Raw genomic sequence first — 25,285 nt, forward strand, 5'->3', positions numbered from 1 at the left:
CTGGAGACCTGCCCCAGAGGCTTAATGTGGATGTTGATATGCTACTCCTTGGCAAAATTCCTGGAGACTGTTGTTACCATAACAACACATTTTCTTCCAAGAAAAAATCCACATGCAGAGATGAGGAAAACTCTTCTGCTTCCTTTGTGAATGGTTTTGCTTTTATAGGATCCATTACTTCACTTTTCTGATCTTGAGATTTCTCTTCTCCCTTCTTTGTTCCTTTTGTATCTTTTATATTTTGTTATTCTTTCATGAAATGGTTTTTTTATTTTCTTTCTTACCCCTTAGTACATTTTTACCAGAAGTTTTGTTTTCAGTCTCTTGTATCCCTTGTTTTGTTGATTGTCACACGCTATTCTTGTGCAGAATATGCTGAAGTCAGGAAAATGTGTTTCATTTTAAATACTCTGAATGCTTAATCCTATATGGATTTGCCCAAACCCATAAAGGTCCAAAAAGCCTTACAGATCTGTTAGAATCCATTTCTTAGACTCACGGGTTAATTCAGATGTGAATGGACATCAGAAGGTTTTTTGCCTGACTCCTTCTCAGAACAGAGTCAGCTCTGAGGTCAGATATGGTTGCTGAGGGCTTTGTCCAATTGGGTCTTGAAAATCTCCAGGGAGAGAGACTGCAGAGCCTCTCTGGTCAGCTTGTCCCACTGCTTCCCAATACTTGACACAGTATTGTAGATGGACCTAATGAGTGCTGAGTAAAGAATAAAAGTCACTTCCCTTGATGTCCTCTCCATGCTTCTGTTTATCCAGCCATTTCCCCAGTCCTGATAGTCCCTACGCTTTTCAGCCAGCAGATTCCCTTGTTTTTTAAGAGCCAACATCACACCCAGCTCTGAAACAGTAGCAAAACTACTGTTTGGCAATTGGTTTTAACCATATAAAAGGAGCCACCACTAATTACAGATAGGATGAGTGAAAACTGAGCCGAAATGAGATGTTTTGCTTCTTTGAGACACTCCTCTCTGTAGTCCTTTCATCTGCATTGGACCAGCATCTCCTTTTCTTCTTTCGCAGACTGACAGCAGCATTCAAAGTAACATCTGCGTATTATTGCCTCCTTTGCCCCTTCCTTGCTGTGACGTAGTTAACATAGCTCTTGCTTCTTATATTGCTTTCTTATTGTTGTCATGGTATATCTGTTTTGAGGTAGATCTCTGCTGTCTGGGCATCACTCACTAGAGTCCCTGTTCCTTGCCACTGTATTGGCTTTTGCTGTTACATTACTGTTGTGTGGTATTACATAACAGATGGTAGTATGTGGCCCATTATTAAGAAATAAGAAGATGAACAATTACATTTTGTAGCTCTCTCTTCTGCTTCTGTTTTTGCTAGATAGAAATTAAATGACAGGAAGGTAGTGCACAATGCAAAACAGAAATCCATTTATGTAAATTCAGACCTTTCCCTCTGCCCAAGCAATTTGCAGGGCTCTTCACGGTAGAAATAACTTTCAGTAGGTGGAATCGCAGAATCATTTCCCTCCCAGTTTCATATGGGAGGCATACATCTGGAAGAATTCAAGTAGGATATAACCCAAAATGGAACACTTGAGAGTCTATGCATGATTTTTGTGGGTTTTTTTTTAATTTTTCTGGACATTGGTTCTTATTTACTGTGGAATTAAGGGCTTTATTTAGTGATGTAGATGTAATGTCCAATTTGAAAGTAATATTTCTATAATTGTGGAAGAGTTATCTGATCTATTTAAATGTATAATTTCAGCATCAGAACCCTAGATGTATTACATAGTCTTTACATATCCATGTTACACAAAAGTTGATAGTTTTTCAGCTCCCTGACTAGAACAGATTTTTACTACAATAAGCAAACAAATAAATGTTCAGTGAACTTCAGTGATGAAGTGTAATGGATTCAAGAGAAAGAGTATTGAATTGTTCCTAAGAAATATATTGTCTCTGAGGAAACTAAATGTATGAATCACAGAATTACAGAATGGTCAGGGTTAGGAGGGACCTCTGGAGATAATCAAGTCCAACCCCCCTGCTAAAGCAAGTTCACCTACAGCAGGTTGCACAAGAACTTCTTGTGTTCCAGTTTGTGCCTGTTGACCCTTGTCCTCTTGCAGGGCACCACTGAAAAGAGTCTGGCCCCATTGTGTTGAAATTCATACTTTATATATTTATAAGTATTGATAAGATCCCCTTTTAGTCTTCTTAAGGCTAAATAGACCCAGGTCACTCAGCCTTGCCTTGTAAGAGAGATGCTCCAGTCCCCTAGTTGTCTTCATGGCCCCTTGCTGTCATTCCTCCAGTAGTTCCTTGTCTTTCTTGAGCTTTGGAGCCGAGAACTGGACACAGTACATCAGATGTGGCCTCACTAAGGTAGAGTAGAGGGGAAGAATAACTTTCCTCAACCTGCTGTACACACACTTCTTGATGCACCTCAGGATACCATTGTCCTTCTTGGCCACAAGGGCACATTGCTGGCTCATGGATAACTTGTTCCCCAGGACTCCCAGGTCCTTCTCTGCAGAGCTGCTTTCCAGCTGGTAAACCTCCAACCTGTACTGGTACGTAGGGTTATTCCTCCTGAGGTGCAGAACCCTACACCTGTCTTGGTTGAGCTTCATTAGGTTCTTCTCTGCCCAACTCTCTAGCTTGTCCAGGTCTCTCTGAATGGAGCATAGCCTTCTAGTGTATCAGTTTTGTATTATGAGCAAACTTGCTGAGGGTACACTCTGTCCAGTGACCTCACACAGGTCATTGATGAATATGTTGAAAAGACCACACGGTACTGACCCCTGGGGAACACTGCTAACAATAGGCTTAAACTAGACTCTGTGCCACCAATGACAGCCCTGTAAGTTCTGCCATCCAGCCAGTTCTCAATTCACCTCGCTGTCCACTCCTCTAACTCACACTTCCTAAGTGTAACTATGAGGATGTCCTAAACTTAGCGGTGAGGATGTTGTGAGAGATGGGTGGGATGTTGTCAAAAGCCTTGCTAAAGTTGGGGTAGGTAACTTCTACAGCCATCCACTAATCTACCCAGCCAATCAGGCCATCACAGAAGGCTATTAGATTTCCCTTGATTATTTCCCCTTGATGGATCCTTGTTAACTAATCCTCTTACATGAATCCTTGTTAAACAATCCTCATACCCTCCTTTTCCTCCAGATACAGAATGTGCTGTTCCATCACCTTTCCAGGGATTAAGGTGAGGCTGACTGGCCTGTAGTTTCCTGGGTCCTCCTTCTTGCCCCTTTTTGAAGACCGGAGTGACATTGGCTTTTCTCCATTCCTCAGGCACCTCTCCTGTTCTCCATGTTCTTTCAGAGACAGTGGAAAGTGGCTTAGCAATAACATTTACCAGACCCCTCAGCACTCACAGGTGTATCCCATCAGGACCCATGTATTTGTGGGTGTTGAGTTTGCCTAAATGATCTCTAACCTGATCCTTCTCAAACAAGGCACAGTCTTCCTTCTCCAGACTTTATTTCCTCCAGGATCTGGAATACCTGAGGACCATGCTTAGCAGTAAAGACTGAAGCGAAGAAGGCATTCAGTAACTCCACCTTTTCTGTTGTTATAGCCATCGCTCAGGTTGGGAGAGTTCTGAAATGTCATGTCAAGACACGTAAGGACTAAAGCATTTTTAAAGAAACCAGAAGTTCATTACTAACAATCTATTATCTGATTTCCTCTGAATGGTCAGGGGCAAATGTCAGCCTCAAAGGGTAGGTCTACTGTTCAGTGGATTTATTTTCTGTATAACAATCCTGAATATTTTCCCTAGTCATCAGCCTATGCCTATGTATCTTGCTTGGTTTTAAGCTATTGATACCTACTCATAGCTATCTTATATCTGTAATTTTCCTGTGCTTGAATTACTTACTAGGAATCTGCCGCATGACTTTACTGAAACTAAATGACAGTTGTTTTAGCTAGGGAGAGGTGGAGTTAGACTTCTGAAATCTATCAGTATGGTTTTTTTAAGATCTTTCCCAAGATTGTTGGCATAGAAGAGCACCAAAACTAGTACAGACCAAAGCTTTAGTGTTCCTTGTAACTCAGTCCCTTGGCATCAGTCAGTGCTTGGGCATTCTGAAAGAGAGTAGGGAATTGAAGCAGGTTGGAATTGCCATCAAATGTAGGATATTCATGCAGAAAGGAGACTTTGCATTCCTGTGAAATTCTCAGGGTAGGGGTTATTATCATAACACATAGACCAGAAAAAAATTCCAAGGAAAAAAAGATTTTTATATACATATTTCTTTTTTTTTCCTAAGTGAGTGCTAAGCTCTCTTCTTCCTCTGATCCTCTTATCTTTCTGACCATATAACATGAGATTTGTTAACTGTTGGTTCCTTCAAGGAAGTCCTCTCCAGCCTTTCCTCCTGCACTTAAGGCTGATGCATTGTTCTATATTCTATTTATTTATTTTATTTTGAAAAAAAAAGATAGAAACTTTTAAAATACAATCATAAGACAGAGAAGCAGACAGATTTTTTAATTTGGTTTTTTTTTTTATATATTCTTTCATTTTTTAATGATTGATCCACCCTGGTGTAGCTAGACAGTATTTACAAGGTGTTGATGATTTCTGATTTTATTATTACCATATAACATTTACTTAAAAGAAGAAAGTTGAAACTCTGAAAGTGGTACTTTTTTTAGATGAACTGTTATACCAACATAAAAGAAGTTTAAGTTTTGAGTTTATCTGCAGATCAGTATAAAGAAAAATAAAGAGGACGAGAGGAAGTACATTGCTTTACATCAAGGAACATTTTGATGATTCCTTAGCACTCTAGACACATGAGCAATGGCCACAAAAAAAAAAAAAAATAACTATAGGCTCTTTTGCATTCTTGTTCAGTGCTTTATGTGCCTCGGTAAAGAAATTTTGCATTTTGTTGAACAATCTGAGACTCAACAAAAAAAATTTTGTGTAACTCAAGTGCATTTCTTTTCAGCTGTGCTCAAGTGGAATCTTTGAGATGATCTAAATTCTTGACTATGAGAGGAAGTAAGTTACAGAAACCAACATTTATAGGTAGCCTTGAGACCCTGGTGCAAGCTTAGCCTAGTTTAATTTTGCAGGAATGAGATGCACCCTTTACAAATCCTAGGAATTCTCCTACCTTGTAGTTCTTCGGGGTTATGTCCTTTCATCAAGAACTAACCAGAAGTAAAGGAATTGAATGTCTCCGGTATAGCTATATCAACTCTACACAAACCACCCAACAAAGGAAAAAACTTTTGTGTGTGAAAATAAGTAGAATAAAAAAAGCTTAGCAAAGAAAATGTTGTTACATATAAGTTAGGTAAATATTCCACATCTTTTCCTCAACCATTCTTCATTGGTATTCTAGAAAATGGTATTTAGAGACTGATACAGGAAAAGATCATGAAACCATGTAGAAAAAAGTGCAAGGAAATCTACATGTGGGTTGCTGAGTGATTGACGTATGAGGCAGAAACTATTGATTAGGAGTAGGAGAACTGAGAAATGGGCCAGGTGCTAAGAGTCCCCAACGTAGCACACTGAGCACCACATGGAGTACAGTACTGCACTAAATGATAACACCAATGTCTAGTAGCGAAAAGAAACTCTAAGTTAACATACTAAGTTAGTGAAAAGTTGTAAACTACATAATCATAACTTAATATAAAAGAATCCATTTAGCCTACTGAAGAAATCATAAAGGATAAGAGTAGGCAAGAAATCAGTTTGCAAGATTACACACTGAACAGGTAGTATTAGCCATTTTAATTGTTGTTGAAGTTCATTTTGTTCTAGAGCTATGCTATGCCAGTGGGGGAAAATATGACAACTGATTTTCTGTGCTTTTATAGGTTTGGGTTGGTTTTAATATTAACAAAGTTTTAGCCAAAGAATTATTCCAGAGTGGGTAGATTTCCATCTTTTTTGTGGAAAGTCTAGGTAAGATTCTTACATGTTTAATAAACTATTAAATTTTCCCTTTATTCATTTCTTCTTGCTGGTACAAGGTTACCAATGGCCTAGGTAGTTCCAGAATACTGTTTTGTTGATGTGAAGGATGGCAATGTTTTCTGTGATTGTTTTGTTAGCAATGTTAACACAGACAGCAATTTTTTTCTTTAAAAAGTAGGTTTTCCTAATACATTTCTCATGAAAAAGAGGATTTTTCTTTCTGATAAATTTTCAATTTGATTAATCTTATAAAACATTCTCTAAGCTTGCAAAGAAATTATTTAAATAATTCCAAAAATTTATGATATTTTCATGATTTTTTAGTCTTTTCAGTAGCTTTGATAATTCTTTCTCCTTTATGATGGTTTATTTGTTTATTTATTTATGAAAAAGACAAGATAAAAAATTAAACTACAGTTTTAAAATTCACTGAAATAAAGCAGTCTGTTGCCAAACCAAAGCTTATTTTTCCTTCATAAAAATAATATAAACACTTAGATGTTTATTTTTTAATCGCAAATATTCAGCACATAGAGAAGTGACTCATGCTTCACTGGCATTAAACCCAGAAATCAAAATTTGATTAACATCAGTTCTTTCTAACAGTGGGAGGATAGCCTTTCACAGTATAATTACTCTTTCTCTATCTTCTTGTTCTGATTGTGGAGGGAAACATACAGTACCATTTCAAAAGATGAATATGGAAGCAATGATTCATATCCCTATTTGATACTAAAAATTATGTAACCGATAGAATACTGAGGGGTTTATTTGATAATTTGGCCACTCTCATTTGTGTTTCTGAGATGCTAACTGGTGTGGGGGGGATGTCAAGCTCTTGACAGACCCAACAGATAAAACCATAACTGCTTTTCCAACTTTTATATTGTTTGGTGTACATGAGCCAGCACTTTGCTCTTAGCTGCAAAGAAAGCTAATGGAATCCTGGGCTGCTTTAGGAGAAGTGTTGCCAGCAGGCTGAGGGAGGTTCTCCTTCCCCTCTACTCTGCACTGGAGTGGCCACACCTGGAGTACTATGTCCAGTTCTGGGCTTCCATTACAGAAGAGACTTGGACGTGCTGGAGAGAATCCAGTGAAGAGTCATGAAGATGAATGGGCTGAAGGATGTGTCCTATGGGAAAATGCTGGGAGGTCTGCTTAGCCTGGGGATGAGAAGGCTCATTCTTTGTATACTCACTAGTGGATATAATCTCTACACTTAAAGAGTTTACAGAAGACAGAGCCAGTCTTTTTTCAGTGGTTTCCAGTGACAAGATAAGAGGCAATGGGCACCCACAGAAACACAGGAGGTTCCATCTGAACATCAGGAAACACTTTTTTTTTTTTGCTGTGAAGGTGACCAAGCCCTGGCGCTGATTGCCCAGGAATGTTACTGCGTTTCTCACCTTGAAGACATACAAAAGCCATCTGGACATGTTCCCAGGCAGCTGGTTCTAGGTGATCCTGCTTGAGCAGGGGGGGAGGGCTAAATGACCTACAGACATCCCTTCCAGCCTCAACTATTCAGTGATTTCTGTGAAATATGCTGCTTTCCCAGATACAATGATGGTACAGAGTTCTGAAGCTCTGTTACTTTTTATGTCTTCCTTTTTTTCTGTTAGCTTACCTAGTAAAATTAGTTGTTTTTTTCTAACAAAAGTATGTATAAACTCACTTTATCTTCAGAATATTATTCTAAAACCAGTATTATTTACAAGAAAGGCTTCAGTTCTTGTAAAACAAATCATTTCAAGGCAAAGGATATGATTTTTTTTTAATTTTTTTTTTTAAACTGGCAGAAATATTTTGGCTGTAGTCTTAAACTGTTAAAGAAGTTCTCAAAAAAGAGCTATCCCGCAATATATCATGATAGTTCGTAACGGGTCCATTTTTGTGGAGAGATGTGTACAAGAGGAATGTGTGAAACTATGAATGGCTCAAAAAACTTCCTTTAAACAAGGAAAGTAAAAGTGAGTTTGGAAGAGGCAATTCGGGTAACTCTTTTCCTGTCACATTTGAGTTATAAGAAGTTCTGTGCTGTCCAGGGAGGCAGTATGATTTCACAGACGAAAGAAAGATGTAGTGTGTTTAAAATGAGCCCCTTTTCCCCTGAATGGAGACTGTTTTTCTTCACTTGCCTTCCATCTTGTTCAACGAAATCTCTCATATGGGTACTGAAAAGCAGCATGTCGGAGTTTGGTAGTCTTTTCATTGTCTCTTTCAGGCATTAAATTCCCACCAGCAAATACAATAAAATTCTATTGTTTGTTCATTTTTTGCTGACAATATTCCTAAGTGTGTGAATAATCTTCCATAACAAAATGTTCTGTCAATATATTGAATAAAACTGGCTTAATGTACTGATCAACAAGAGAACACATAAAATCATCTTTATGGATGTCTAGCATCCCCAGTTGAATGTCGTTATGTTTCAAGCAAAAACTACTGAGAAACTGTGGTAGCTTTGATGCCAGGAATGTAAGGAGTTTTTACCTATTATTGAATTTATAAGCATTGTAGAAACTTTCAGTAATCTGTAACATTCAAATGTTAAAGAAAGTTAAAAACTGTCTGAGAGAGACCGGGAGAGGGCTGAATATGACCTGTTGTCACTATTCAAAGCACTTCTATTTCCTTTCCTGCTATTCCAGAATGAGAGTATTCCTTCTTTTTAATAAAAAAAAGATTTATGAGTTTTTTTAATACATGGTGTGCCTAGTCACACTTGAACACGTACATAAAAATATCATTTTCTGTTTCGTTTGCCTGCCTTAGAAACACTGGGGGGTTTATTCCTATTATTGTTTCCCTTTCATATTGGACTGTGAGTTATCTTTTAAACCTTTGAGAGGAAAGCTATGTGTATCTTTAAATCATTTTAAAAATAGATAAATTCTGTTTAAGAATAACCTGGACTCCTTTTGTCCCAAATATTCTTAATTTTTCTCCTTTTTTTTTTTTTTTTTGTAAATTTTCTCTTATATCCACTTCATACTTAGCAACACTAGTAAACCCACATCTTCCCTGTCTCCTACTCTAGGCCCTTCAGAATTCAGTAATGGCTTCTGGATTTGTTATTGTTCCCTCAGGTTTTGAATTCCAGGGTCTTCTCTCTCCTGTACCTACTAATGCTTTCTTTTCCCTTTTACACGATTTCCTTGAGATTAGTGCTTTGGGTAAGCCATAGCAGCCTTCTCACATACTAGATCATTTACTATACATAGATTGAGGAACATTAACAAGGAGTTTTAGTTATTTCTTTAATGGGACACTGGTATCTGTGGTGTTCAGTACTTCTCTTTTCCTCTAAGCAAAAAGCAGAGAAATAAATGGATTCTTGCGAAGTCCTGAAAATGCATAACTAAAATTAGAATTTTAAGGGATTAGGAACCCTACGGCAAGAAAAATGCTGCACCTGTGTCCCAAAAATTGCCAAAGGATCAGCCTGGGGAGCTAGAGTTCTGGCAGATTCACTTCAGCACATGGGAAGAATTATGGATCTTAAAACATATTTCTGGGCATATGAAGGAGAAGATAGTATCTGGGAAGAGGCAGCATGGATTTACTAAGGGTAAATAATGTCTGACCAATCTGGTAGCCGTGTAGGATTTGGGATGAGGAGGGAAGAGTGGATGTAGTCGCGTTCTCATCTTTAGCAACGCTTTTGACATTGTGTCCCATGATACTCTTATATCCAAGTTGGGGTGTTATCATCCAGGGTGATTGATGTCTAGACAATGAAAAGCTGGTCAGCTAGTCAGACACAGCAGGTCACGGTTAATGGGTGAAACTCTCCCTAGAGCAAGAATAGAATTGCTGGGGTCTGTACTGGGTTCTCTCTTGGTTGGTATTGTTATCAAGGACCTAGATGGAAGAGGCAATGGAGCATGCGCTCACCAATTGTCTTGCAGATAGCAAATTGGGAAGGATCAATCGAAATGCTTTTGTCAGTCAGGCTACCTTCCAGAGACCTGAACAGGCGGGAGGAATGGGATGACAGGGACTTTGGGAAACTGAATAAGGGCAAGTGTTAGGCACTGGTCCTGGGACAGAGAAGCCCCTGCAATGAAATGGGCTTGGGATGGACAGGCTGGGAGCAGCCCTGTGGGAAGGACTTGGTACCTCAACCAGCAAAAATTTCCAGCAGCTCCATGGACTTGTATGAACAGGGTCACGGCTAGTCAATAAAGGGAATAATTATCCCCCTCTGTTCAGCACTCTTTAGACCATATCTAGAGTATGGCACCCAATTTTGCCTCACCAGCAACAGCAAAGATATTGACAAACTAGAGTGAGTTTTGCTGAAGGCTATCAAGATAGTCCCCACAGCAGACTTCAGCTCTGGTCTCAGGTTTGTCACGAGCATCTGCACTTTACACTTCATGCTTGTCTCAGTTTCTTTCCCCGGCCCTCAACCGTTTTGGCAATGTCTTTGCCCCAACATATTCCATTTTTTTACCATGTAAAATCTCTATCTCTTAAAAAAAATTCTTTCCAGCACATGAAAAAGAATGCTAGAGCTGTACACAGGAAGCATCAAAATTACAGAACAAAACAAATAATTCTACCTGCTTTTAGTCCATTTTTTCCCCTCAACATCGATGTCTAGACTCACGTGGATGACATTTTTAAGAAATTAATTCTGCCTGAGGCAGGTGTCCTGCCTGGAAAAGCTATCTATAAATGGATAAAGTTTTCCCAGAATTCCAGGAAATTGAGAAAAAGTTTTTATAATGCAAAGCATTAAGCACTTTGATATAGACTGTGCTACCAGCTCTGGTTGTAATAACATATCTTTCTTCCATTTGTGTTAATTGTAGTTATCTACTTACATTAAAGAAAAAATGGAAGTAGATTGAATTGTTTATGCTGTAAATTTGCTACAAGAGGGTGGTTTTTTTTGTTGATAAGCTTTTCTAGTATTTGGATAATAAGATAAAATTGTGAGTTCTTATGGAGATAACAATTACACTTTAAAGATGGGTGAGAATATATCCTTACAAATATAGTGATGTTAATTGTCATTATAACTGAATTACTTCCCTTAACTAATGAAACACTGCTGTTCTTAAATTAGGTAATGTATTTAATGTAGATTCTGAAACTTATCAAGGTTATACAAACACAGAAATAGAAAAATATATTATAGAATAATCACAGAACTGTCTTGGTGTCTTTGTATTAACCAAGTTCCCTAGTGGAGCTTTATTGGAGAAGCAGACCATTCACTTATGATACATTACATTTTATAGACGGTTCTGCAACTTTATACTCTACCTACTTACGTGGTTTTGTCAATTAAAAAAATTATAAATGTAAATAACCTGTAAAAAAGAAAACAAATTATATTAAAAAGTTAGTAGTTATGGTTAATAATTTTATTTGTATTATTTATAAACTGGCCTAAAATGCCTTTCTTCATTTTAAGGTAACTGAGCTGCACAATATCAAAAACATAACTAGATTGCCTCGAGAGACAAAGAAGCATGCAGTGGCAATTATCTTTCATGATGAGACGTCAAAGACATTTGCGTGTGACTCAGGTAAGCAATTGGTACTACTTCTGCAGATCGAAGAAATCAAGATACCCATCAAATTCTTGCTCACATGAATTAACTTAAAACAGCAGATAGAAATCATTCGCTTAAAATTTTTTTTGTAAAAAATAACTTGGAAATTTACAGATTAGGTTTTGGGGGTTTTTTTTGTGTTTTTTTTTTTAAATATACTTCGGGAGGCGTAGAGGGTATTGCAGAACTCTCTTTTCCATTTTTTATTTTGACTGCATACAGGTGGTCTAGAAACGAGAGATTTTCAGCTAAACTTACAAAACTGGGTAAAAAATACATATGGGTTGTTATTAAGACAAGATGTGCAATGTTGGGTTTTTTTACCAAATTTTTGCCATCGGCACTTACTAAACTGATAATTACAATGCCATTGCAAATAAAAGGTAAATACCAGCTCAGACCTCAGGATGTTATAAAGCTGGCTATGGTATAATGAATGAGTTGAGAACAGGCTTTGGGCATCGTGGTACGTAATGACAGGTACCTACTTGTGAGACACCGAACGCTGCACTATTAAAGTACATTGTTTCCTTGTTTGAAAATGCAATTGTACATGTCTGCATGCTAGAGTATCTTTTCCCTGAAAAAATGTTTTTAAACAGAATGACAATTTTTTTAATGATAAAGTTTATTTGTTCAGTGACATATTTGAAACTGTACATTTTAGAATTTTGTCTTACTAGTACCATATAAATACTGCATGGTGTTACAATCTAGATTAAATAGAATGAACCTAAACTCAAGAAACATGGGGTGGAAGTAGGTTAAAAGTGTTTAGGGTCTATAACTATAGATCGGAGGATCTTATTGCTCCGTATGACTACCTGATCCGAGATTAAAGAGATGGAGCTATGGAAGTGTCAGATATCTTGCTGTTTCTGAAAGACTGCAACTCTTAACTCTGGGTATAGTGCAGTTTCAATCACTTTGCCTTTCTCCATGCCTTCAGTCTATCTTAAAGATATAAACTCCATCATCTCCGTCAGATTTAATGTATACACTGCTTTGTTTCATTAAAATCTGACTTTTGTGTGTTCTAAACTAGGTAGTTATAGTGCTCAAAGCTGCGCTGGTTTTGTATGGGGGCTGAACAATGTGAGGTAGGGGTTTTGTTGTACAAGGAAATGGTTTAAAAGAATCATAACATTTTGATTTTGATAGCATGCACTATCTTTTCCTCTGTGCAGTCTAGGTCCATTTGATGAAAAGTACTACAGTAAAATGCTATTCTGTTTTGAAATTTGTCTCTAAAGTTAAAGGACACTTCAGCACTCCCCAGAAAGCCTGAGAGCTGTAATGCTACCCCACTGTGTGGGCTGCCTGAGAGCCTTTAATTTTTCCCTAAGCTCCTGTGGCTTCTAGGCTCTCAGCTTGCTTATTGTCTTCAAGGCAGCTATTGGTAAAATTGATCTCTGGGTGGGCTGCAGCTCCATATTGCCACTAGGACTTTAGCAAATTAGTCATCTTAGGCCATCTAGGTTCTGGTAATCTTCATTTGCTACCACCAGTGCTCCCAACATCTACAACAACTGTAGAAATCTATTCAATTCTGAAGCACTATTGAAATATTTTGAAGAGCAACCCAGTCTCAGATATTACGGTTCCCTAATTACAAGCATGAGATAACAAGTCTTTAAAGAACAATTATGCCTCTTCAAGGGGAGAAGGAAGCTGTTTGCTGTTGCTATATCTCTTTCTGACATCTGTTCTAGTGGGGAGAGACTTGAGAATTTCGTGATTAATAAGCAACATTTTTAAATTGTCTCAGTTACCGTCAGAATTGTTTCAGTGGAAGTAAGGTGATGAGAACTCATGGCTGCTGTATATGTGTGGAAAGTTGATGAACTTGTAAACCTGTTGATAAGAGAAAGAGAGGGGTTGAAAATAATACAGATTCAGAGAGAGAGACGAAATAAATTAGGGTTGATATGCGATTATCAGTGATTTGAGTATAGAATTAGATGTAATATGAGAAAAAAGGGGGGTCAAAATCACAGAGAAATCTTACAACTGCAGCAGTGAAACAAATGCAGACCTTCCTCAAGATAGTGATATTTGTCTGGCTTCTCTTCAGTAAAGTGCCCCATTTTGTGTTGAAATAGATGAATTGAAAGGGTTAATTTCTTCTGAGGCAATAATTAACTGCAGTTCTAGACTCATCACAATCAAGAAACACCTTCATTGTTGGCATTCCTTTAAAACTTCGGTTATTCTAGTCCTGGGGAAAATAGAATTGGGGTATTGCAAACAGTCAATCAGCCACCCTATCTGAAAATTCTGTTTTAGGGATTTATCTGTCATTACACTATATTGATACAGCTTAACTGATATTAATACTTGTGCAATTGTTTTGACTCAATCCATCGGTTTGATTTCTTGAATGTCTTGTTGTTGTGGTGGTTATCTTGACAAAACTCTCTTATACATCTGTAAAATAAACTCTTTCTTCTATATTCTTATGCTTTCAAATTTTTCTGATTGCAGTCAAATTGCCATAAGTAAACCTCGTTATAACTCTGAAAAACTTTTTCTTTATTGAAAATGAAGGATTTTTGGTGTCAGTGGTGGCAATGTGTTCAGCAATGTGGTTTTTTTATTTCTATACGTATTTTTCCTTTTAAACCTGTTCTTACATTTTGCTGGTGTTGCTTTCTTTTTCTTTAAAAAAAAAAAAAGTTACATCACTGCTGTTGTTTTAAACTGCACAAATTCAGTTCATTCTTATACTGGAAAAGGTTTCAGGCTATTGCCATATTCGTACTGATTATGAGCTGGGCTTTTCCTCCTTGTTAGTTTTCAGAAGCAAAAGAATTCTATGCTTTAAGACTTTGACAGATGTCAGTAGAATATCAGATGCCATTCATATCACTATATCCCTTGACAGCTAAGAAGAAGTCTGGAGGGCTTGGATTAAAATTACAGTGAAACATTGAAGTATTGCTAAGAATCACCAGTGATCATACCTGCTGTTATTGCTAAAAATACAAATGGCTACATAAGCTTTAAAAACATCCAGATTAAATTCCTATTTTCACTGTTAGTATTGTGAGTTTGAAGCTCCAGGATCATGAAGGTGACGGAAGTACCAAATACAATTTTGGTACTGGAAAGAGGAATACAAACAAAGCTTTCCTTTGCCTGCATAAAAATAATCCTATGTAGTTGAAAATATTCCGAAAGATGGTGTATTTCTCTGTTAAAGAGGCAAGGATTGTTATATGAGAATTTATGACCCTGCCTTTTCTACTTTCTGTTTGTAATTATTTTTTTCATGTACTAAAGGGGCATTATGTACTTCTCTGTAAAACATCTGATTCATTGAAGGTCAAATGCATGTTCTCACTTCCACACATGCCACAGTATTTTGAGATCAAAAGAGAGTGAAAAGACAGGCATTGCATGAAGTTAAATATGTTGCTCTGGATTCTTACGTTCTCCCTTTTTGATCTTTGTATTTGAAATACTGTCCGCTTTCAGGGCAAAGTTCAGTCCTAGTCACGGTTATAAATATTATGTTCTATTTTGCCTAAAAATGTGCTTCTGTATTCTGATTTTAACATTTATAAGTCAGGAATATTTGGACTTTTGCTCCAGTTTCTCATAGTCGATTGCCTTTCTGTTGGTTCTCATTTTTCTGTGTTTATCTGTCTGAACTACATTTTTACAATTTTCTGACACACGTAGGTAATACGTATAGCTAACAACTGAAAGAACTGCAGAAAATATCATCTTCAGGACACAGCCAAACTATTTTTTTCCATCCTTTTCAGCTACTTTTAGGTTATTAATTGTGTGCAAACTTAGTTCTAAAATTAATTAGCATTTCAAGAAAATATTTTGAGAGGACAAACTCTTCTGTTTTTTTAATAGAATAGCCAGCTGCTTAATTTGAAAACAGTAGACACACAAAATGGTCATCACCCCTTCACTACTTCTCTCCGAGCCGAGAATGCTGCTACATTCTCACTTTGTAGAGCAATTAGGGGTCAAGAAGGAAACAAGGTCCTGCCTAGCAGGAACGTGCACAGGGGATGTGATTAAAAGAGTAGGAAAGCTGTAAGATTTCTATATGAGGAAACTGGAAAAGATAAACTTGCTGTGGGGCTGTAATATGGGAACCACCTAAACTTAAGGCTTTGAAGGTCAAAATATTTGGAGGCTGAAAATTCTTCTTGCTTTCCCTAAAGTTTTGTTACATAGTTGTGTATATTGAAGGTATGGTAAGGGTTCAGTCGCCCCTGCTGTTCACATACTGTAAGCTAGTCTGGGCATTCTTCACTAATGTTTAACATATTGGATCTAGATAAGCAGAGAGGTTCTATATTATTCCTTCTTTCTAGACAAATATGTTGAAGTGTAGACACTGTAAATGCTTTCCTTATCAGAGTTTCACTCAAAGGGATTGAAATTTATATGAAATATAAATTGTTCCCATAGGAACAAAAGTTGAAGAAGATAGCAAATATAGTAGTGAATCATCCATTTTATGGCATAGTACTCCTTGAGAGTAAAAGAGTAGGAAAAAATCTTCCCTGCAGAAGCTGAGCAACTGCAGAGGACAAACAGAGCAAAGCAAGCAGATTTTAGCTTCATCTGGTAGATGGTGCAAGGTCAGCTGAATTTTGTTTTTACAGAGACTGGGAGGAATACATGAATCTCAAATCCTCAGCCCTAGACATCTAGCATACAGTTATCTTTTCTAGTAAGCACAGAGTGGAGGTAGGTTAGTGATTACGGAGTCCAGGATGTTGGCATATGGAGGTATGAGATTGTTTGTTGGACTGTAATAGAAAGTTTCATAATTGCTCACTTGTTGTTTGGGGTTTTATTTTTCATAAGCTGGTAAACACCCGTAGAACCTTGCCATGTCTGCAGCCTCCATGTTTTGTATTGGAACAAAGTCTCTATTCATGTGACAACACAAGACTATGAAAATGCAGTCCAAAACCATGGTCCAACATTTGGATTACAAGAAAAAAAAAGAAATGTTTTTCTTAGATTCTGACAGTTTATCTTAAACTGAAATATAAAATTATTACTATTTTGTCCATCTACTAGATTTCTTCCTGATCTGATTTTGTGATTCTTGGTGGATCTGGTAAATAAACTGTGTCATAAATAATTGCTAGTCCTATGGAGCAAAGATAGATACTGGTTTATTCTTAGTATAATTCAAGGCATAAATGAATTTCAATGACATTTAGAATAGTTTTTAATTGTATTATATATGTGAAAGTTCAAATCTACTTTCTATCAAGTAAATGCATTTTATTACGAACATAAGGCAATAATGAATTACACATTTTAGCACGCCTTCATGCTACATGTCTTACAATGTCCTACACTTTGCTTATAAAACTGTTGGCCTGTTCTACACTGCCAAAAGGCATTCACACACAAGAATAAAAGTATATTGATGACTTTTATGCAAAAAATTGCCTCATATTTTGAGTTGTTAGCAGTTTGCAGAAAAGGGAATGGAAATCCAACTTCATTAACTGAATGGCAGATGAATGTGACAAAGAATCTCAAACAGGACATCTCTCCATCTTGAACATCTATAAATACAAAGTCTGTTTTCACTAAATTATCCATGTGTGAAGTTGTAACATAGATTTATAATTGCCATTACCCATAAGAAATGCGAAATACTCAAAAAATATGCAAAATAGAGAAAAAAACCCTCCTTATTCCTTTTCGTCCACATATTTCTGATCTAGACAGATGCTTGTATTCTGTGGCCATACCTTGGCATTCATCAGAGAAATTGCACAGTTGCCTTTCCACATTGTCAGAAAATAGATGAACTGTGTTCTGAAGTAGTTGATCCATGCCTTCTTCCTCCTGATAAACTCCTTGCTCATTCAAATTCCTGCATCTTTTATGTAGTGTTGAAATGAAAACCTTTTAAGGATTGCTTTTTAATGTACTCTTAGATGTGGAATCATGTTAATGAAGCAAGATATTGGGCTTGAAAAGGGTGAGGTTTGCAAGAAAATATAATGTTTTCATTTTAAAAGTACCTTTTAAATATCCATCTTAATACACAGTCTGACTTTCACAGAACATTATAAGCATTTATCATTGTACACTAAGCAAAGTAATTTCTTGCTTGCTTTCAGTAATATAAAAGGCTTTGGGATTTTTTTTTAAAGACTTTGTAGTGTTGTCATCGTACTTAAGGTTATTTATTCCATATGCTGTTCAGGTTCCTAGGCGTATTACCTCGATTTTGTTACGATAGTCATAGAACTGAGGTCTTAATAACCACTGCATTTGAAATGCTAGTTTGATTGGCATTTCACCAACTGTAACCAATCAAATTTCATTTCAAAAAGTACAGAAAAATGTAAAGTAAGTCTTAGCATGCAGGAAAAAGTGAAGAAAATAATTTTTGTCTATTTATATTTATGACAGAAAATAAGGCTGGAAGTAATCTTGGCAAGCTTCTCCATCCTAAGGAAGTATAAGATACCTAGTAATAGGTGCACATGTATATTACAGTATATATATATATATATATATATATATAATTTTTGGTAGATTGTATCTTGTCTGTTTAGGGAATTAAAAGAAACAAAAATATATGAGGAATACTAAGGTTGAAAAGAGTATGGCATAGCAGTATATAATTGAAACTCAAAAGTCTGTCTTTTTCATCTTGGTTAATTTGTCTCATATTGCATTATGCACGTGGTAGTCTTTAATCAAATCATTTATTATAGGGGCCTCTGTTGCGATAGATACTTTGGAAAAGAAGTGAATGAGACTTAGTGTGTTAGATTTTTTCTTCCAGGAGAAACAGATTTTTTTTTCCTTAGGCTTATATTTTCAAGCATCTAGCACTACAAAACATAGAAATGTAGATTTGTATGATTTCAAATTCACTACTTCCTCTGTTCTAAAGATTACGGTTTAAAAATAGATTTTTAAAATATAAGAAGGAAATTGAAACAAGACATTTTCCTTGTAAATTCAGGCAGAACTCAAGACCTGATTATTGTAATGTAGCTATTCTTCCCCAGGCTTTTAGGTTTCTAATCCCCATCAACATAATGCAACTGCCTTTGATACTCAAGTCATGGATTCTTCAGCAGCCTGCCAGGGAGATGAGTAGATTTCTAACAGGGCATTTAGGTCTTGGTGAATCTGCTTTCAGTCAGAAAATCCCAAGAGGCTCCAGGAATAACATGCTTTGGGGAATATCATCACTGTCTTGAGATTTATCCCTTAAAACTGTATAGAACTGTTAGCACCATGTTAAGGTATGTCGTGTGCAAAGGGTTGTATTTTTCATTGCCTGATGAAGGCAAGAGTCAATAAAGCTTTTTTTTTTGTTATGCATAGATACAACCAGCCTTGGTTGCAAGCCAACTCTACCCTGTAAATATTGCAGCTTTATGTTAGGAAGGCATCATATCTCTGCAAATTCCCCATGTTTCTCACCTGGTTTGCAGTAGAGCCAAGACAGAAACCTGATCACTTGCTCTTATCAGTAAGCATTGTTGTAGACCTGCAAGGAGGCAGAGCATGTTCAATGGGAACATTCAGACTGTATTGTGAGGTAAAAGAAATCTGACCACCACTGTTTCCAACATTTATACCTAGAACACAGAAAACAGGTATATGTATTGTAGCGTGTTGACCTTAAATGGCCTCCAGATACCCCGAAAGCTACTCTCTCACTCTCCCTCCTCATCAGGAGGAAAAGATACAACAAAAAGCTCATGGGTTGAGATAAAGATAGTGTGATTGCTTGTTACTTACTGAAACTGACAAAACAGACTTGACTTGGGATAACTAAGAGTAGGATAGAAATAAAAATAAAATTGAAAATGCCTTCTCCTTACCCCTTCTGTCTTCACAGGCTCAGTTTCACTCCCAATTACTCCTTTGAGAAGCACAGAGGGATTTTTTTTTAGTTTGTAACATTTTATCTCTGTCACGCTTTCTTCCTCATGTTCTTCCTCTGCTCCAGCATGGAGTCTATCCTGCTGTATACAATCCTTCACAAACTTCTCCAACCTGAGTTCTTCTTATGGGCTGCATATCTTCAAGACCTGCTACAGCATGGATCCTTTCCATGAGGTGCAATCCTTCAGGAACAGACTGCTCCCATATGGTTCCCCTATGGGGTCATAGATCCTACGAGGAAACCTGCTGCTGCTGCATGGGCTTCCCTTCACAGGCTGAAGCTCCTGCTGGGAGCCTGTTCTTATATGGCTCTCCACAGACTGCAACTTCCTTCAGGGCATGTTCACTTGCTATGGAGTGGGGTCCTTCAAGGGCTGTGAGATGGATATTGGCTCCACTGTGGTCTTCCATAGGCTGCAGGGGAACAACATGCATTACCGTGGTCTTTTCCAAGGGCTCTGAGGGAGTCTGGTCCAGTGCCTGAAGCACCTCCTGTCCTTCCTTCTTCTTTTATCTTAGTGCCTACAAGGGTGTTTCCCTCACACCCTTTCCTCATTTATCCATATCATACAATTCTGTGCAGCATTTTCATTGTATCTTAAATGTGTTTTCACAGAAGTGCTACCAATGCGATGAAGGGCTCAGCTTTAACCAGAAGCAGGTTTCTTGGAGCCAGCTCTGTTCAACATTGGGGCAACTTCTGGTGTTTTCTCACAGACATCACCTTTACGACGTTCCTCACTACCAAGACCTTGCCCTGTAAAACCAATATATATATAAAGAAATATTGATTCATCAGGGAACTGTTAGCAAATAAGCAAGTTTAATATAATCCTTTGTAACAGTTTATCACTTACTTTATGTTTCTTCTTTCTTTTTTTGTTTTGGTTTTTTTTTTTTTTTACTATTGGGACTAGCAGTATTAAGGCACTTGGTTTTTAAGTACATCTATTTACTTTGATTATCACTAACTAAAACTCTAAATCCTTTCAGTCTGCTCTTCTGGAAATTACTGGGTTGTTACTGACTCAATGCTAGTACACCAACAGAGGAGTGCATATCTGGTGGACTTCTAGATTGTTGGGGTTTTTTTCCATAATTTTTACACACTTAGAAGCTTTCTGTAAAAATAATAGATGATACAACTACTTAACTCACACTTATTGTGTTTGAGCATATTTCTACTTCCTTTCCCATGATGATGTGCTGTCTGCAATTTGCTAACACTGGAGTAGAATTGAGATATCAGCTGAGATAAAAAGACTCCTGCTCATCCAAATGGAATGTAGGTCAGATCTTCTGGGATTTGTGAATATGCATCACCCTGTAAAATTACGTGACTTCTGCAGTTTCTGACCTCTCCTGAGAATAGCATACATTTTGTGACAGCGCAAAACTCATGACATTAATTTATAGATTTAATTTGGGGTATTGACAGATGATGTATGGCTAGCTGAGCCTAGGGAGAGTTCAATGAATAACACAATAATTTACTGTTCCAAACCTAAAACACCCAATCTATTTTTCATTCTCTGTCACTATTCAGCTTGCATTACATTTGGCTGCTTGAAGTGTGTAAGGTATACGGGACGGTAAGCAGGTTAGCTCTTTCAAGCCTTTTAAAACACTTTTGTCACTGAATGAAGACAAGCTGAGAATAGCTTTTGTAAATAAGCACAGAAAGATTTGTGTGCTACTAATCTGTACTTAACTACGTATTCAGCATGACATATTCTACTTCATGTCCAATCTAGATATGAAAATTTTGGGTAAATTTGTGCATGTTAGGAAAACAAACCTAACCAAAACAACAAAAAATCCCCACGTAAGACAAATATTTGGTGTTCACAGTTTATCTATCTTCATAATATTTTTAAGAGATTACTAGAAGTCTGCTGCCAATATCGATGTTTCTCTCAGCATTAACCCAGACTAGTGGCTGTTGAGAATCAGAATAACAACTGCAGTCAGGGTGACTGGTAAAGTTTATAAATTTGCATTTTACTGCTGGCTAGCAATGGGAACTAAAGCAACTCTTAAGACTGAACCATGAGTGGTACTATTACAAGCATATAGTTATACGCAAAGACAATTTTTTTGTGGCTTCTGGCCACATGCTTTTGTGAGATTTTCTAGAGTTGTCTCAGCTTCCATACCTGCAGAGCAAAGTTACTTAGTGCGTTGTCACAGCCCATTCAGACAATAGTTCATGGGAAAGCATATTTAATCATGACTTAGATGACTTAGCTTTAAGAACCTAAGTAAATAAATTCTAGGTGGAAATGACTCTAAATTTCAATAATTCAAATTGTTTACCTTTCCTGTCTGTTTGAACAGACACATCTGTAATTTGTCGTGTCCTCAAAAATAAAAGTGGAAAATGTGCTTAATTCAGGAAAGCACATGAAGCTTTCTAGCAAGTAAGTATGGCTTCGTAATCTCACACAGTACACAAAGCAATCTCTTACCTGGAGAAATAACCAGTCCTTTTGTGACTTTTATACAGAACAATGTTTAACTTTTAAAATAACAACTCCTTCCCAGTAGTTATCCATTGTTTTTATCAGTAGACTTATCAAAAGAATATTTTCTGAGAGGAGTTTAGCATTATTGAGTCAGGCCTCTGTTTTCTGAGATTTAACTACAGTAGTTCATTAATCTTAAAAAAAAAAAAAAAAGAAAGGTTCCAGTTACAAACATGCAACAGTTTCTTTCATACAGTGGTCAAGATTCCAGTTTCAGGTAAATATGCAAATGATTTACAAATACACTAGTTAGCGGAGATTTCAGTTCCCAAACAGTGTATTCCTAGACAACTAAGGTTCCCATTTTTGCATTAATTGGTGATCCTGGGATGAAGTTCCAAGCATTAAATATCTCAAAGAGATGACTTTGCCTTTTACCTCATAAATAAATAAGAATATTTTCCTAAATGAATTTTAATGTGTGAGTAGTTCCTCTGTCAGTCTGGCATATTGAGCCTTATATTTTCTGGAGATCACCATAGAATCATACAACAGTTCAAGTTTGAAATGACTTTTAGAGGCCATTCAGTCTGACCACCCTGCAATAAGAAGGGACATCTTCAGCTATGGAAGGTTGCTCAAAGCCTCATCAAACCTGACCTTGAATGTTTCCTGGGATGGGGCATCTACCGTCTTTTTGAGAAATCTGTTTCAGTGTTTCATCTCCCTCAGAAAAAAAAAATTTCTTCCTTATATTTAGTTTAAATCTATCCTCTTATTTAAAACCATTACCCCTTGTCCTATCACAACAGGCCCTGCTAAAAAGTTTGTTCCCATTTTTCTTATTAACCCTCTTTAAGTATAGAGATTCTGCAATAAGGTCTTCTTGCAACCTTCTCTTCTCCAAGATGAACAACTCAACTTTCTCAGTCTTTCTTCATAGGGGAGGTGTTCAATCCCTTTGTCCATTTTTGTAGCCCTTCTCTGAACCCACTCGAACAGGTAGGATTATCTTATACCTGGCTTAAGAAGTTATCCTCAATGCATTCCAGGGTTTTCCTGGATTACCTGAGGCTTGCCTTCGTACTCTTCCAGCAGATCTTACAGAAATTTTTTTTTTTATTTTTTTTTCAAATAAGGAAATTCAGTCTTATCACCAAGAAGCAAATTGTATTTCAGGCATCCAAAGAAGCTGAATTAATAATAATTGGTGCACCTCTTAATGTAGTTTGAAAGCAGCAGGAGTTAAACAAGTGTCCTGAAGTACACCGCTCTTCTTCAAATCAATATGACATTAATAGCAATTCAGTCAGTTCTACATGAAAATTGCCCTGAAACGGGAAAATGTGAACATATTTTCAGTAACTGCAGTCAAGTTACATTCATATAGTGTTTTAATAACCTATTCAGAAAAATGAACCTTTTAGCTCTAAGAGCTTTCTTTTTTCCAATTTATTTCCTAAAGCACGGCTGCCTTTAAAGTCTTGTTTTAAGCAATTCCAGCTGCTTCCAACTGCTACTAAATCTGCCTTGCAAGTTAATCTGAGGTTAAAATTGAAGTCAATTAATGGAGAAAACAATAGAGGGAACCTGTTGACAACAAGTTGCATTTTAGTTTTTAAGTAGTCTTATAGTTGCCTGTTTTTCAATTTGTTAATTTCAATTTTTCAAGTTGTTAAAGTTATAAAATAGTGTATTAATCTGCAAATACAGCAGATAAGGTGTTAATGATGGTAAATATATTCATTTTCTCCCTCCTACTGAAGCAGTTTACTATGATTACTATGGATATTTTATATCCAAATATAGAAAATTTATGTTCTTATTTGTGAACTTCTTTGCATTTTTGCTTTAGATTCCATTTTTATCAATTTGTAAGTGTTCCAGAAAGCACAACAAACACCATATTAGGTTTAAATTTCTCAGATGTTTGGTGGCTCAAAATTACAATGCTATTTAGTAGATTTTGATGGCTACCTAGTGTGACAGTTTACTACATCCTTTCACGCAAATTTTTTATTGTTTCATATTAGAAGGATCTTATTTTTTTCTTAGTTCAAAATGACTGATCAACTGTTTCAATTATTCCACATGCCAATGTGAAGATGGAATCAACCATTCTGTTCACAACACTGATGTAAACACTCCCAAACTATATGCATGATTTTCTTCTAACAATGCATCCACATAGTGTTCTGGCATGATATTTAGTAAAATCTGTATGACGTACTAATCTTCTGATGTCTTATGAAGATTTGAGCTTTACTTTGAAGTGAAAGCTGCATATTAATTAGAATTATGAAGAATCTTTGTATGCTTCTCAATGATGCAAATCTAGATCCATTTACTTTCATGAAAGTAAATCTAGATCCATTTTATTTTCCATGTGCTTTTTTGAAAGTGTGGGATATCTCTTAAATTTTCAATGTTTTTATCTGTATGTGGGCTTAATTTTGCAATGATTTTTTTGAAAGCTGAAGCAGCATAGGGTTACACTAGCAATTCTTATGAGACTAGCACTTTATTGGACAGCATTAATGAGTGATTAGCCTACATGTTTATGATCAAGTATGGTAAAACTGAAAAACTAATCTTAAGTTCCTTGTTTGTTTTTAAAACTAGGCCTTTTCTTAAAAATGTATGTAGTTCTAGAGTTAAAATGCAAGAATAATACAGTATTTTTCTATTAGTAAAATCATAAAACCTGGTCTACTATGAAGCATCATTTTTTCCTAAACTAGACGTAATTAAAAATAATCCCAATTTTAGGAGAAAAGAAAGTAAGCCTGTTTTCTGACAGAAAAATTGGGCAATTAGTCTGTCAGCAAGGTGATCATTCCAAATCATCTTCATCATCTTCCAAATAAGAACAATGTCTCACTAATATATACTATCTCTTTCAACAAATAGGAAGTACTTCATAAAGTGTCCCCCAAACACAGCTCTTTTGATTGCTGTTGGAAAATAGTCAAGTCCTTTTCAAAATGGTGACAGTGACAGCATGAATTTGCCTGTTTCTTTGAAAATTCTTGATTGACCAAACCTCTCTGTAATTCAACATTTCTTTTCAATTTCAAGGGAAGAAAAAAACCAATCCTGTAACTGAAGTTCCATAAATAAAACATTGTCAGTATTATAGCTGGTTTTTTCTGCCCAGATTGTGTTACAGATGATAATTTTGACTGAACCTAGAAATTGAAATAATCAAATTAGAAAATTTGCTGCGGGCACATAAAATTAATATGCCTAATAAATGTAAAATGAAAGAACATTCGAATGTGCTAATGGGCAAGTCTCTAGGTAATTAGGCTAACCTATCTAGGAGAGACAGGTTTGTGTTAAGCAAGTTCCTATGAACATTAATCCAGTAAGATGGCAAAATGTCTTACTGTGTTTA

The 25,285-nt window shown here is 36.5% G+C and overlaps 1 protein-coding gene across 1 annotated transcript in view; it reads left to right on the top strand.

Annotated features, from left to right (window-relative positions):
• Positions 1-25,285, top strand: part of DOK6 (docking protein 6) — a 250,579-nt gene that overhangs the window by 115,065 nt on the left and 110,229 nt on the right. Inside the window, exon 3 of the mRNA XM_054059033.1 lies at positions 11,368-11,482. Within this exon, the coding sequence (XP_053915008.1) occupies positions 11,368-11,482 (115 nt within the window). The remainder of the gene's footprint in view (positions 1-11,367; positions 11,483-25,285) is intronic.

Source organism: Cuculus canorus, chromosome 2, assembly GCF_017976375.1.
Source record: "Cuculus canorus isolate bCucCan1 chromosome 2, bCucCan1.pri, whole genome shotgun sequence".
Classification (NCBI taxonomy): Eukaryota; Metazoa; Chordata; class Aves; order Cuculiformes; family Cuculidae; genus Cuculus; species Cuculus canorus.